Source organism: Grampus griseus, assembly GCF_964374135.1.
Source record: "Grampus griseus genome assembly, chromosome: 1".
Classification (NCBI taxonomy): Eukaryota; Metazoa; Chordata; class Mammalia; order Artiodactyla; family Delphinidae; genus Grampus; species Grampus griseus.
Genome location: NC_139017.1, coordinates 72,839,641 through 72,851,083, shown reverse-complemented (window position 1 = coordinate 72,851,083; position 11,443 = coordinate 72,839,641). Strand labels below are relative to the sequence as shown.

The 11,443-nt window shown below is 41.6% G+C and overlaps 2 protein-coding genes across 2 annotated transcripts in view; one reads left to right on the top strand and one right to left on the bottom strand.

Annotated features, from left to right (window-relative positions):
- The first annotated feature begins 1,024 nt into the window (after positions 1-1,024).
- Positions 1,025-2,663, top strand: RPS27 (ribosomal protein S27). The gene is made up of 4 exons (XM_082674971.1): positions 1,025-1,129; positions 1,420-1,528; positions 2,095-2,205; positions 2,580-2,663. Exons 1-4 carry the CDS (start codon positions 1,124-1,126, stop codon positions 2,606-2,608), a joined length of 255 nt encoding a protein of 84 aa, XP_082531097.1. The 5' UTR covers positions 1,025-1,123; the 3' UTR covers positions 2,609-2,663.
- Positions 2,664-3,089: 426 nt separating this feature from the next.
- Positions 3,090-11,443, bottom strand: part of NUP210L (nucleoporin 210 like) — a gene marked incomplete at its 3' end in the record, with an annotated part of 76,109 nt that continues 67,755 nt past the window's right edge. Inside the window, exons 33-38 of the mRNA XM_082674959.1 lie at positions 9,442-9,591; positions 7,502-7,752; positions 6,767-6,971; positions 3,866-3,967; positions 3,289-3,363; positions 3,090-3,190 (exon numbers count right to left, since the gene is read on the bottom strand). Coding sequence (XP_082531085.1) covers positions 3,090-3,190; positions 3,289-3,363; positions 3,866-3,967; positions 6,767-6,971; positions 7,502-7,752; positions 9,442-9,591 — 884 coding nt within the window. The remainder of the gene's footprint in view (positions 3,191-3,288; positions 3,364-3,865; positions 3,968-6,766; positions 6,972-7,501; positions 7,753-9,441; positions 9,592-11,443) is intronic.

The following is an 11,443-nucleotide window of genomic DNA, read 5'->3' as shown; positions in this document are numbered from 1 at the left end:
CTTATCTCTTTCCAAATCCGTGTTTAATGATATCACATTGATAGTCTGAAATTGGCCACGGTGGGAGTATTTACGCCATTGAAATTAGCAAAGACAACAAATCAGGGCTCTCCTCCCATATAGTCAGGTGTTAAACGTTTACCAGTACAGTCTTGACTAGAACTCACATCCCTTGCCCTATTCCTTTCCTTTGGAATTAAACAGGTCCCCAGATGCCATTTGGGTCATCTTCGCCCCTCCTTTATGACAAATGGACATTCTAACCCTTTGATCATTACTGTAGAAGACCATGATTTGTTCTTCATTTTTTTCTTCTCATTCCCTGTCAAGAGTGTCGATGCTGCCAAGATTAGAAATCTTGGAAAGGCGGTGCTGGTGAAAGTGTGGGGGAAAGGATGTGGGAATGTAAACTGGCACAACCTTTTTGGAAGGCAGTTTAGTAGCATACTTTGGACAATTTGTTTAATGTCTCTGGACATCACTTTCCTCATCTGTAAAATGTGGATAATAATAGTATCAACCTGATGGAGTTGTTGTGACGATTAATTAACATGTGAAAAGCAGTCAGAACAATGCACAAATAAGTACTACATAAGTGAGTGATGTAATTAGTATTAGAGGGAAAGATGGAAAGGAGAGAATAAAATTTAACAATGGTTAGCCCTAGGAATAGGCTGGAGGTGCGGAAAATATGAGGACTTCCTTTTTTTATGTTTACATTTCTGAATTGTTAAAAATGGGCAAACTAAACCAATTTAAAAATAGTAAAGAAATTTAATAAGTCCCAGACATGGCTCAGTCTCGCTGTTTTCCTAAGCAGTTCCCATTGTTAAAGTGCAGCGCGAAATTTAAAAATTGTCCATTTATCCCTCAATAGAGATCAAACGCTGACCTTAAGAGAACACGCTCTCTCTCTCAACATGGCGACTCATCTATGTTCTGTCATTTAGAGACCTTCCAAAGATGGCAGTCCCCTCCTCGCCCCGCCGCCCACACACCGTGAGAGGACCTTCCCAACATGGCGGCAGAAGGCCCAGGCGTCACTTCCTGCGGGACGGCGGATTTAAGGAGCAGAATTTCCGCTTTCGCTCTTTTCCGACGGTGACGACCTCCCCGTGAGAACATGCCTGTGAGTTCCTTGGTGCAGGTTTCCGTGGAGATCTCGCTCTTCTGTCCGCACTCTCCCCTCACGCTGACTTCGGATCGCAGAGGGCTCTCACTTGCTCTCCGCACTTTGCAGAGGCCCGTGGGGCCTCCTGCATAGACAGGAGCGGAAAGGCGATAAGATGGCGGCCCAGCTGCGCAGACAGCAGGGGCGGCGAGGGGCGAGCTCTCCCCGGTGTGTGGCAGTGGGGGCTGTTTTCGATCATCCCGTGTGCGCCGATGGTTTCTAAATCTCTGCATTTCTGCCTCTCTTAGCTCGCAAAGGATCTCCTTCATCCCTCTCCAGAAGAGGAGAAGAGGAAACACAAGAAGAAGCGCCTGGTGCAGAGCCCCAATTCCTATTTCATGGATGTGAAATGCCCAGGTGAGGAGATAACTTGCAGTAGTGGGGAAAGCACTGGACCCCAAGGAAAAAGGTATCCTTGAAACGGTTCTGATTTCTTAAAATTTGACTGTTTGAGATGGGTAAAATTTTGCATTTCAGGAACAGTGATCCATAGTGATCTCCCTTCAAAACTTTATGTGCAGACCGTAACATTTCTTTGTGTTGAGAAACACTGGAATGTTACGTTGGGCTTCTGCTGTGGTCATTTATATACTTGCACCTGGAGACAAGGGAGTGGATACGTTGACCAGTTACTGAGCCTCTTCCCTCACCAAATAGAGGATTGTCTATATGTTAACTCTCGGATAGTTTTTTTGGATGATGGTGGTAACGCATTAACAAAAAAATCATAGGTGGGGGCAGATAGTCCAGGTTGCTTTTAAGTTGGCTTTAATGTATACCTAGAGCCAAGTAATCGATTTAGAATAGGAAAGTAAATTTCAAGAATTTACCTAACATGTTTGTTTTATAGTTAATACGTGACAGCATATGTTTAAATGAATAAAGGTTTGGGGAAAATGGGGTAACTCGCTGTTTTTTCACAGGATGCTATAAAATCACCACCGTCTTTAGCCATGCACAAACAGTAGTTTTGTGTGTTGGCTGCTCTACCGTCCTCTGCCAGCCTACAGGAGGAAAAGCAAGGCTTACAGAAGGTAAATGGTTTAATTAATGTTGTGATTCTGGGGTTTGAATCTTGAGAGAGGTCATGTATAATGTAAATTATCAGGCTGTCTTGCAAAGAGGGTTGGGTTTGATAGTCGTTTTTTTTTTTTTCTTTCTCTCCAAAAGCATAATTAGAAAGCACTGATTTCAGTGCTCCTGTCTAAGGCTGGGGTGGATGGGTGATAAAAGGGGCTTCATATGAACTGAAGCTGATGTTGTCTTTAAGTGAGTAGGGAGGAGCTAAAAGAGTTGAGAAAACTACAGATGTAGGTTTCCTGTGGGTATCAGGCATCATTTTGTTTTGTGGGGGTGGGACAGGGTAAGTAGGCTGCTGTCAGTTAACCTTCGGAACTTATTCTTGCAGGGTGCTCTTTCAGACGGAAGCAGCACTAAAAGCCCCTGGAATCAAGATGAATGGGAAACCATCCGAATAAACACATTTTGGATACGTCCTGTTTATTGTCTTGTTTTACTGCTAGGAAGTTCCTACCTCACGTATTCAGGGCCAATCAGAAGAGTGGACTGTAGAGTCATTTGGGGCAAGTAAGTGGCAAATACTTAAAAAGTCCATTTGGGACGTTCCTATCCGTAGGCTCATTGAATAAATCTGCAGAGCTTGGTTAAAAACTGGAATGGTATATAAATGGGGTATTTGCTTTCACTTTTATGTTTTCTTAGAATTAAGAACTGACAGTTGAGCTTTAAAACGCGATCCAGCACACCACTTTAACACAAAACAGCTTAGGATCCTTTATTTACAGTTCTCAGAAGGCTTGTTTGGAGGCTTATGAGTGTAGAGGTTGGTGCTAGGCTCCTGGTCTAGGGCTAGAAATTTCCAGCCCCCTGCAGTTAAGGGGACTTGTCCAAGCAGAGGTTAGTGCCTTGTACTCCAGAGCCAATGTTGTAGCCGACGCTGCGCTGGTGGGGGTTTTGGACTCGTGAAGGGAGGGGGAGAACGTGTGGATGTGTAAGAACCTAGAAGTAAAGGAGGAAGGGAGATAGATGAAGGGTGAATAAAAAGTGAATGAGGATGATACCTGAGCTTTTCAGTGATAAAGATGGTGATTCTTTACCTGGTTGTGGTGCACCTAGAGTTGGTATATAAACAACTGGAACTGTCTGTATCTTGTTTAGGAAGGCATTGTATGCTGGAAAAAGAATAAGGGAGATGTCGCCAAAGAGAACTGTTTTCACTGGAGGAAGGCCTTAAGGGGACAAGTATTGCTATAAAAAAAGGCTTCAAATTAAATAATTATACTTACAGGAAATTTTTATTCAATGAATTTTAGAGGTATTCTAACTTCTGGTTGAGAGATGGGGAATGCACGTGTAGATGATAGTACGTGTTGTGTTGCTTGAATCATCTCTAGCTATGTGTTTGAGCAAAACTAGCTATAATCTAAGGTTTAGCAGTAATTTCCACTTCTGAGTGGTATTTATTGGCCACATGCAGTTCATTGCTTCCTAGTAAGTTGGGCGGGATCTTTGGTCCACTAGTGACTAGGGTTAGGGAGGCTAAAGCAGTTTCAGTTGCATGTCCCAAATTAGATGTGATAAACAGCTAATTTTCATCCTCATTTAGTTTGTGAAATAAAATGAAGGCAGTTTCCAAGTCAAAAGGCCACGGTGCTGAATATAAGGACTTCTTACCTAGAAAGAGGAAAGCTGTTGGTGCCAACACCGCAAAGAGGGTAAAGAAAATCTGGTAAGAACCCATGAGCTTCTGGAGGACACGTGAATCTTCACATTGATCTACACATTGGCAGAATAAAAGAAGATTATAGTTATCCAGGACAGATGTTGCATTTAAAAACTTGTGTGGTCCTAAGAGTATCTAGCTGAAACAGTCAAAACCCAGCCCTCTAGGAAATTCTTTTGCTTCTTACCAGAGAAAAAGGGGTGAACTGAACTTAGCTCCTCTTACCTTTTTTTGGTTTTTTACCTCTCTAACAGTGAATTACAATTCTTGAGTCTCATTTCTTTTCAGCTTACAAAAGAATATTTAAATTCTTTGCCACTTTAAAATGCCTGTTACCTTTCCTGTGCACTTTAACTCCATGTGACTGCTTTCCTTCACCAAGTTTGTGATAGTCTATCACAATCAAAAGGTGATTCAAGTTCTCCTTTTAATCCCTCTAACCTGAATGAAATATTTCGTTGGATCACCAATAACCTCTTAAATGCAGGGGCTACTTGTCCATTTTTATTCAGGTACATTCTGATATGTTTATAAACTTGTCCTCAATAAAACGTCAGACTTCTGTGTTTGAAGCATGCTTGGCGCTTGCCTTTGGTTATTTCAAACTTTTCAGTGTCTAGAAATGAACTCTTCCCTGCCCCACAAAACTGCCTGAATTTAACTGGCCTTCCCAGGTAAACTGTCACCAGGGCCTTGGACCTAGTTCCTATTCTGCATCCCTTACATAGGTCCTCTAACTCTGGGCTCTTAACTGGTCTTACCTCTCACCAGACTCTGTTTCACAACTGTTGTAACAACTTCCCACTGTTTACAAACTGCTTCACTCTGAAGACTAATTTGAGGTTGCTTACTAGTAGAAACAAGACTATATTAATCCTTGATCAGGTCCCACTGTTGGGAGTCCCAGTAAAACTTAGGCACGTTAATTTATAGCACCCCTTTGTTCTGGCTGCATTGAACTAATTCCTGTCTTAGTTGGGCCCTGTCTTTTTAAAATATTTGTTATGTATTTGGCTGTGCCGGGTCTTAGTTGCGGCTCGCGGGATCTTTTTAGTTGTGGCATGTGAACTCTTAGTTGCAGCATGTGGCATCTAGTTCCCTGACCAGGGTTCGAACCGAGGCCCCCTGCATTGGAAGTGTGGAGTCTTAGCCACTGTACCACCAGGGAAGTCCCTGGGCCCTGTCTTAAATCTGATTTCTGCAAGTAGGGACCGTGCTTGGCACATAACAGTAGGCACACACTTGTATGAATGAGCTGAAGGTTGGATGTTTGTATCTAAAGACTCCCACCCACTCTGATCGTACTGTTACACTGCTTGTCCTTCTTATCTCTAAGAAGTGCAGGGGTTCTTAACTTTTTTTTTGCCATGGGCAACTTCAGCAGTCTGATAAAGTCAATGGATCCCAACTCAGAATGTTTTTAAATGCAAAAGATAAAATGTAGGAATAAAGGAAACCAATTAATATCAAGAGTTGATGAAAATAGGGAAAAAACCTAATTTGTAATATACAGTTAGCAAAATGTTCAAAGGCCTAATTTGTGATACAGTAGTATGTGTGCTCTATTAATAAAAAACTTGTAGCTTTAGGTCTGATAACTACTGTAATTTTGATGTAATTTTGAAATGAAATGTTCTGAGATGTGACAGTTGGAACATGAGAACATCTATGGTTTCCCTTGGTGACAAAGTCACATATAATACCGCTGTGATTTGTTGCTTATACTCATAATCAATGGAAATGCTAACTTTCAGTTAGAGGTTAATTGAAAATAAAGATGCAATTTTTTTTCCCCATTCAAGGCATGGACACCTTGAGTTCTATCTGTGGACCTTTGTGGAGATCCATGAACTCTAGATTTAAAAACTGCTCTCAGGGCTTTCCTGGTGACGCAGTGGTTGAGAGTCCGCCTGCCGATGCAGGGGACACGGGTTCGTGCCCCGGTCCGGGAAGATCCCACATGCCGCGGAGCGGCTGGGCCTGTGAGCCATGGCTGCTGAGCCTGCGCGTGCAGAGACTGTGCTCCGCAACGGGAAAGGCCACAGCAGTGAGAGGCCCGCGTACCACAAAAAAAAAAAAAAAAAAAAAAAAATGCTTTCACAGAAAGGACAGATTGGAGTTGAACACTTTCTAGTTGGTGGGACCCTGAACACCAATTTTCTCAACTCTTTAAAGGGAAAAACATCTTTATGAAGTTTTAGAAAACTCTTTAGAATCATGAGAATTAAAATGCATATAAATATGCTTAGAATATTTATTGACCCGTACAGATTGGGTGCTTATAGAAGCAAAAACCTTTCTCCCATTAGATGTACTAAGGTTCAGCCTAATTCACTCCCAGTAATTAAGAGAAATACTGTTTCCCTTGAGGCATGGGCAAGTGGGAGTGACACATATAAGGAGGATGGTTCTCTGGCTTTCCTAATACCTCTTTCCGTAACGGTTCCCATCCCACCCAAACTTGACATCATTTCTAAACTGGGTAATGGTAGAATCAGGATTTGGGGAAGCTAAGTCTTGGTTCTAGGGTTACCACCATTTGCCCATTGATGCACAAAGGTTTGCTAAATACTTTTGAAGTAAGTGAAACATTTATCAAGAGGTTTAAAACACGGTAAGTAGTATACTTACGAAGCTGACAAACTGACGTAACATGTGTTTAAGTATAACATCTAGCCAGTGATAAGAAAGCTACCTGAAGGTTATATTTTATAGAGTAGGCTTGGAGAATAAAGATCCATGTCCCAGCTAGTTTGAATAATGTTGGTCAAGTGGCTGAATGTTTCCCATTGACTAAATCATAATGCATTCTTTTTGCCTCTAGATTAAAAATAGGCACCCCCAATGCTCACCTGTACCACACTTGCCTTTCATAGCTCTCACTCGCACAGCCTCAATTTGACTGGTGAGCACACAGGAAATATTGATGAAAACAGGTGATGCCATCTGCTGGAGGGAAGTGAAGTTGACTACTTTTATGGGGTAGATAGCCAGACCACGTGTGAGGGAAGAGTGCCTTTGGCCAGAGACTGCTAGAACTGGGGAGCTGGGGAAGACCTTGGAGAAAAGGAGATGGAACATGCTTGAAAGAAAAGTCAGTTTTGTGTCAATACATGCCAAAAATCAACATATACAGTAAGACATCTGGATTTCTAGTTCTAGCTAGCTGTCTGACAAGTCACTTTTTCTCACTTAGATGTGTTGAAGGATAAGGGAAGATGATCTGTGAGAATAATATAGCCTTCAAAAAAAGTTTTAAGCTAGCATTCTAAAATTGTTTCAAGCCAGCATTGGTGTTTTTTTATATATATATATATGTATATATATATATATATATATATATATACACATATATATACACAAAAAAGTATTTGTGTTATCTTCCAGACTGACAAGGCTCTTGACCTAGAGTTTGGACTCTGGGGGCCCCCCTGGCATTGTGAAGGGGACAGATTTTCTTCATTTTGTTTAAGAATTTCCTGTGGTGAATTTTATCAAGTCATTCAGTAACTGTTCCTTTACCCTGGACTGAGAATGAAAAATCTTTTTCAAAACCCTGACCTGTTTTGCTTCAGTCCTTAACATACCTCTAGTTTCTCAAGAACTCTGTCCACTCCCAGTACTCTTAGCTCCCCGATGTCTTTTTTGTGGCTAAGAACCAATTCTGATTGATTGATGTAAAAGGCTGGGATAAAAGGAATGAGGATTCTTTGCATTCCATTCTTGCTATGCTCACTGACAAGCGAGGCCCAACCATAGATTGAGGTGTCAGCCGTGCTGAGGGCCTGGAGTAGCTCCTCTGACTGGGGTCGAACCTTGATTAGGCAGACATAAACCCCTGAAGAAAAGAGGAAAAACTGAGCAGAAAGGTTCAGAGGCTCTATTTAGCCAACTGGATTAGGATAGGAAGGAAAAATATTTACATGCAAATTCAGAATGTGAACTCAAGTTTTGAGTATTCACTATTAGCATACTGTTGGCCACTATGGAGGAGTTTACCAAAGATGAAACAGTCCCAGGGAACCCACAGTTGAACTTAAGGATACCATTATTGGTAAATTGACATGTCAGGGAGTATTAAATAATACAGTGTAAATGGAAATTAAGGTGATATAGGATGAGGTAGTCAGAGTTGGATCAGTAAAGGGTTTTGTGGAAGAAAGGCAAGCTTTGAACATGGTTTAATCACTTCTCTATCAAACCACCTCTTGATGGCCTTATTTCTGTCAATAGTATTGTTTTTCTAGTTACCCATGCTCAACCTCAGTTGTCTTTTGACATCTATTCCTTCATTCCTATATCCAGATCTTGCTAACTCGTCCTTTGAAATGTCTCACATCTGGCCCCTCTGTTAGTATTTCTCTGTTAGTCTGGTCTAGACACTCATCAATTCATGCTTGGATTATTGCAATGTAAATTGCATTTACTAGTCTCCTTGCCTCTTATTCTTTCTTATCCATTCTGGGTACTGCCACTGTATACTTTTTTTTTTTGTTTTGCAGTACGCGGGCCTCTGACTGTTGTGGCCTCTCCCGTTGCAGAGCACAGGCTCCGGACGCGCAGGCTCAGCGGCCATGGCTCACGGGCTTAGTTGCTCCGCGGCATGTGGGATCTTCCCGGACCGGGGCACAAACCCGTGTCCCCTGCATCGGCAGGCAGACTCTCAACCACTGCGCCACCAGGGAAGCCCTTAGCCCTGCCATTGTATACTTTAAACTTATTTTTGAAAACTTTTCCAGGGCTGTATGTTGCCTGGAATGTCCTGTTCTCTTCACATCTACCTCAGTCCTAGTCATCCTTCTAAAGGTTATTTCCTCTGTAAAACCTCACACTGACTGCCAGGTTTGATGTAGATACTCCTTTCTTTCTGGCGTCCTAGCATCCCATGTATATCTTTATTCTATAACTAATCGCCCTGTGCAATTCTAGTAAGAGTTAAAAGCCTTGTCTTACTCCGCTGTACCTCCAGGGCCTGTCCTCGTACCAGGCATTCTGTTTGGTGCTCAACGGTTTGCTGAATGAACCTTCCATCAGTGGTTTCTCATTACTCATACCATTCAAACTGCCTGACCTTGGAGTAGAAACTCTTCCATGATACAGCATTACCTATTTACATTTGACATGAATTGTCTCATTTTAGATCAGTCGACTGATTTATTTAAAGTCCTCCCAGTGTCATGCCTGTTTCTGCTTTCCACTTGTTAATGCTGTTCTGCTTGGAATATCCTTCAGTTCAGCAACATTCAAACACTGTGCTACTAGTTGGGGATAAAAGATGAATGAGACATAATCCAAGCCCTCACAAAGATAACAGGCTAACAAAGGAGAAAGTATTAAGTTATAATAGAAAAGCATAGTATATTATAGACATGTGTTAAAAGTTTGTTGAATAAAAATGCTGACTGAGAAAGATTCCACAGTTATATAGCAGATGAAACTGGAAAGTAGAAATGCAATCCAATAAGAAAGTGACATTTGCACAAATGTGAAAACAAGGGGGAAACCAGATTCAACTGGTGGAACCCACCTTTCTCCATGCTGAAATCTGAATGGACATGAAAGACTTTACTTGCTGGAATGTCTAGTAAAGTATTACTGAACTGTACGTGGCACAGCATGAGGGTCTCTGGAAGAAGTGTTGTTGTAATGGCCAAGGCCTGACTTGGGGTGCAGGATCCTAATGAGCAGAAAAGAGATAAATAGCTCTCACTAAGGGGAATTTGTAAAAGGGGAGGCTATTATATAGAGGCAGTTTGGTACTAAAAAAACAAAACAAAGGGTCAGTTCTCCTTGACTTGCTACAGCTGTCTACTTGCCAGCTCTGTTGGGTCCTACCACAATCAAGGTGAAAGAGGATTGTAAGACCCTTGCTTCTGCTAGTTTGTGACTATAATGGGGCTTCTATTATCAATATCATAGCTGCTTTCCTCTTTCAAAGGTTTTTGGAATTCATCAGTGGGAATAAGATTACACAGAAATTGGACAGTTGTTGGAAATAAAGTGCTACACTTGGGAGGTAGCTTTTAAGTCTAGGAAGGTTTGTTTTCCAAAACATACTGTTTTGCAGCATGATTCGAGTCAAAGATCTCTAGAAGTTCATTACAAGTGGTGCCTTAAACAGGAGCCACGTAGCCAGCAAGAAACAGACTGGCACCAAGGTTGGGTCAGCTGCAATGGATGCATTTTAAATTAAATAGGAACTATGTCTTGTTAACAGGATTTTCCCCTGCACAGTTTCTTAACGGTCTTAGTTTGCTACAGCTCTTTCTCAGTTGCCAGCAGTCTAGGGACCATTCTCATCTTTTGGAGACTATCAGCAATATCAAAAGAACTGTTACATGAGGTTTCATAATAGTTGGGGTTTTAGAAAGATTCTGCCGGGGTGGGGGTGGGGGAGAATTACAGTCTCCTTGTAAAATTTAATAAGGTAGACAACAATGAGTGAATATGTTATGAAGAAACATTTAATACTTGGTAAAAGAACCTGGAGAATTTTAAAGTTTTCTTATTTATATATACATAGTTAGATTGTATTTTTAAGATTAAATACCTACTGTGAAAAGAAAATATATTAAGTGCTTAAAATTGAAGGATAAACAGGGCAATTAGAGTTTAAATTATCTTGTTTTATAAACAGTTATATTCTGTTATATTCTGGACTTCTCTGGTTGGTTTGTGTTTTCTCGCCCCCTACCCTCTCCCCACCCTTACCTTCCCCCTGCCCCCAAATCTGGAATTTGTTCTTTTTTTTTTTTTTTTTAATGTTATTGTGGGTTTGCTTTTTTTTTTATTTTTTTTTTCCTTTTTTGCGGTACGTGGGCCTCTCACTGTTGTGGCCTCTCCCGTTGCGGAGCACAGGCTCCGGACGTGCAGGCTCAGCGGCCATGGCTCACGGGCCCAGCCGCTCCGCGGCATGTGGGATCTTCCCGGACCGGGGCACGAACCCGTGTCCCCTGCATCGGCAGGCGGACTCTCAACCACTGCGCCACCAGGGAAGCCCTGGAATTTGTTCTTTAAAAAAAGAGGAATGAAAGGATGTACATGGACTTTGGAGTGGAGCATATCCACCACTCCTGCCACTAACTGGTTGTTACCTTGTACAAATTACTTGCTCTTAGACTTAGTGTTCTCGTCTTTTTTTTTTTCCCCGACCAGGGATTGAACCCAGGCCCTTGATGGTGAGAGCGTAGAATCCTAACCACTGGACTGCCAGGCAATTCCCAGTATTCTCATCTTTAAAATGATGATAATCACTACATGATGAGATTGTTAAATGAGATAAAAGATATAAAAATTCCTAACATAACATTTGGAATCTATTAGAAGCTTCTTGTATTTTAGTTATCTTTCCTCCCCCTTTTTTTTGACAGTAAGTCATGGCCCAATACAGAATGAAAAAAGAAAAGCACAAGGCAAATTTGCTGAGCGAATAACATTTCAGATATCATCTAGTCCAACAATTCTCAAGTCTTGGGAAGCTTTAAAAGAATTGTATCTTGGACTTCCTTGGTGGTGCAGTGGTTAAGAAT

What these genes read in the sequence shown, in the direction of transcription:
- RPS27 (XM_082674971.1), top strand. An exon ending in CATGGATGTGAAATGCCCAG is followed by an intron (nt 1,529 to 2,094) that starts GTGAGGAGATAA and finishes GTTTTTTCACAG; the next exon opens with GATGCTATAAAATCACCACC. An exon ending in AAAAGCAAGGCTTACAGAAG is followed by an intron (nt 2,206 to 2,579) that starts GTAAATGGTTTA and finishes TTATTCTTGCAG; the next exon opens with GGTGCTCTTTCAGACGGAAG.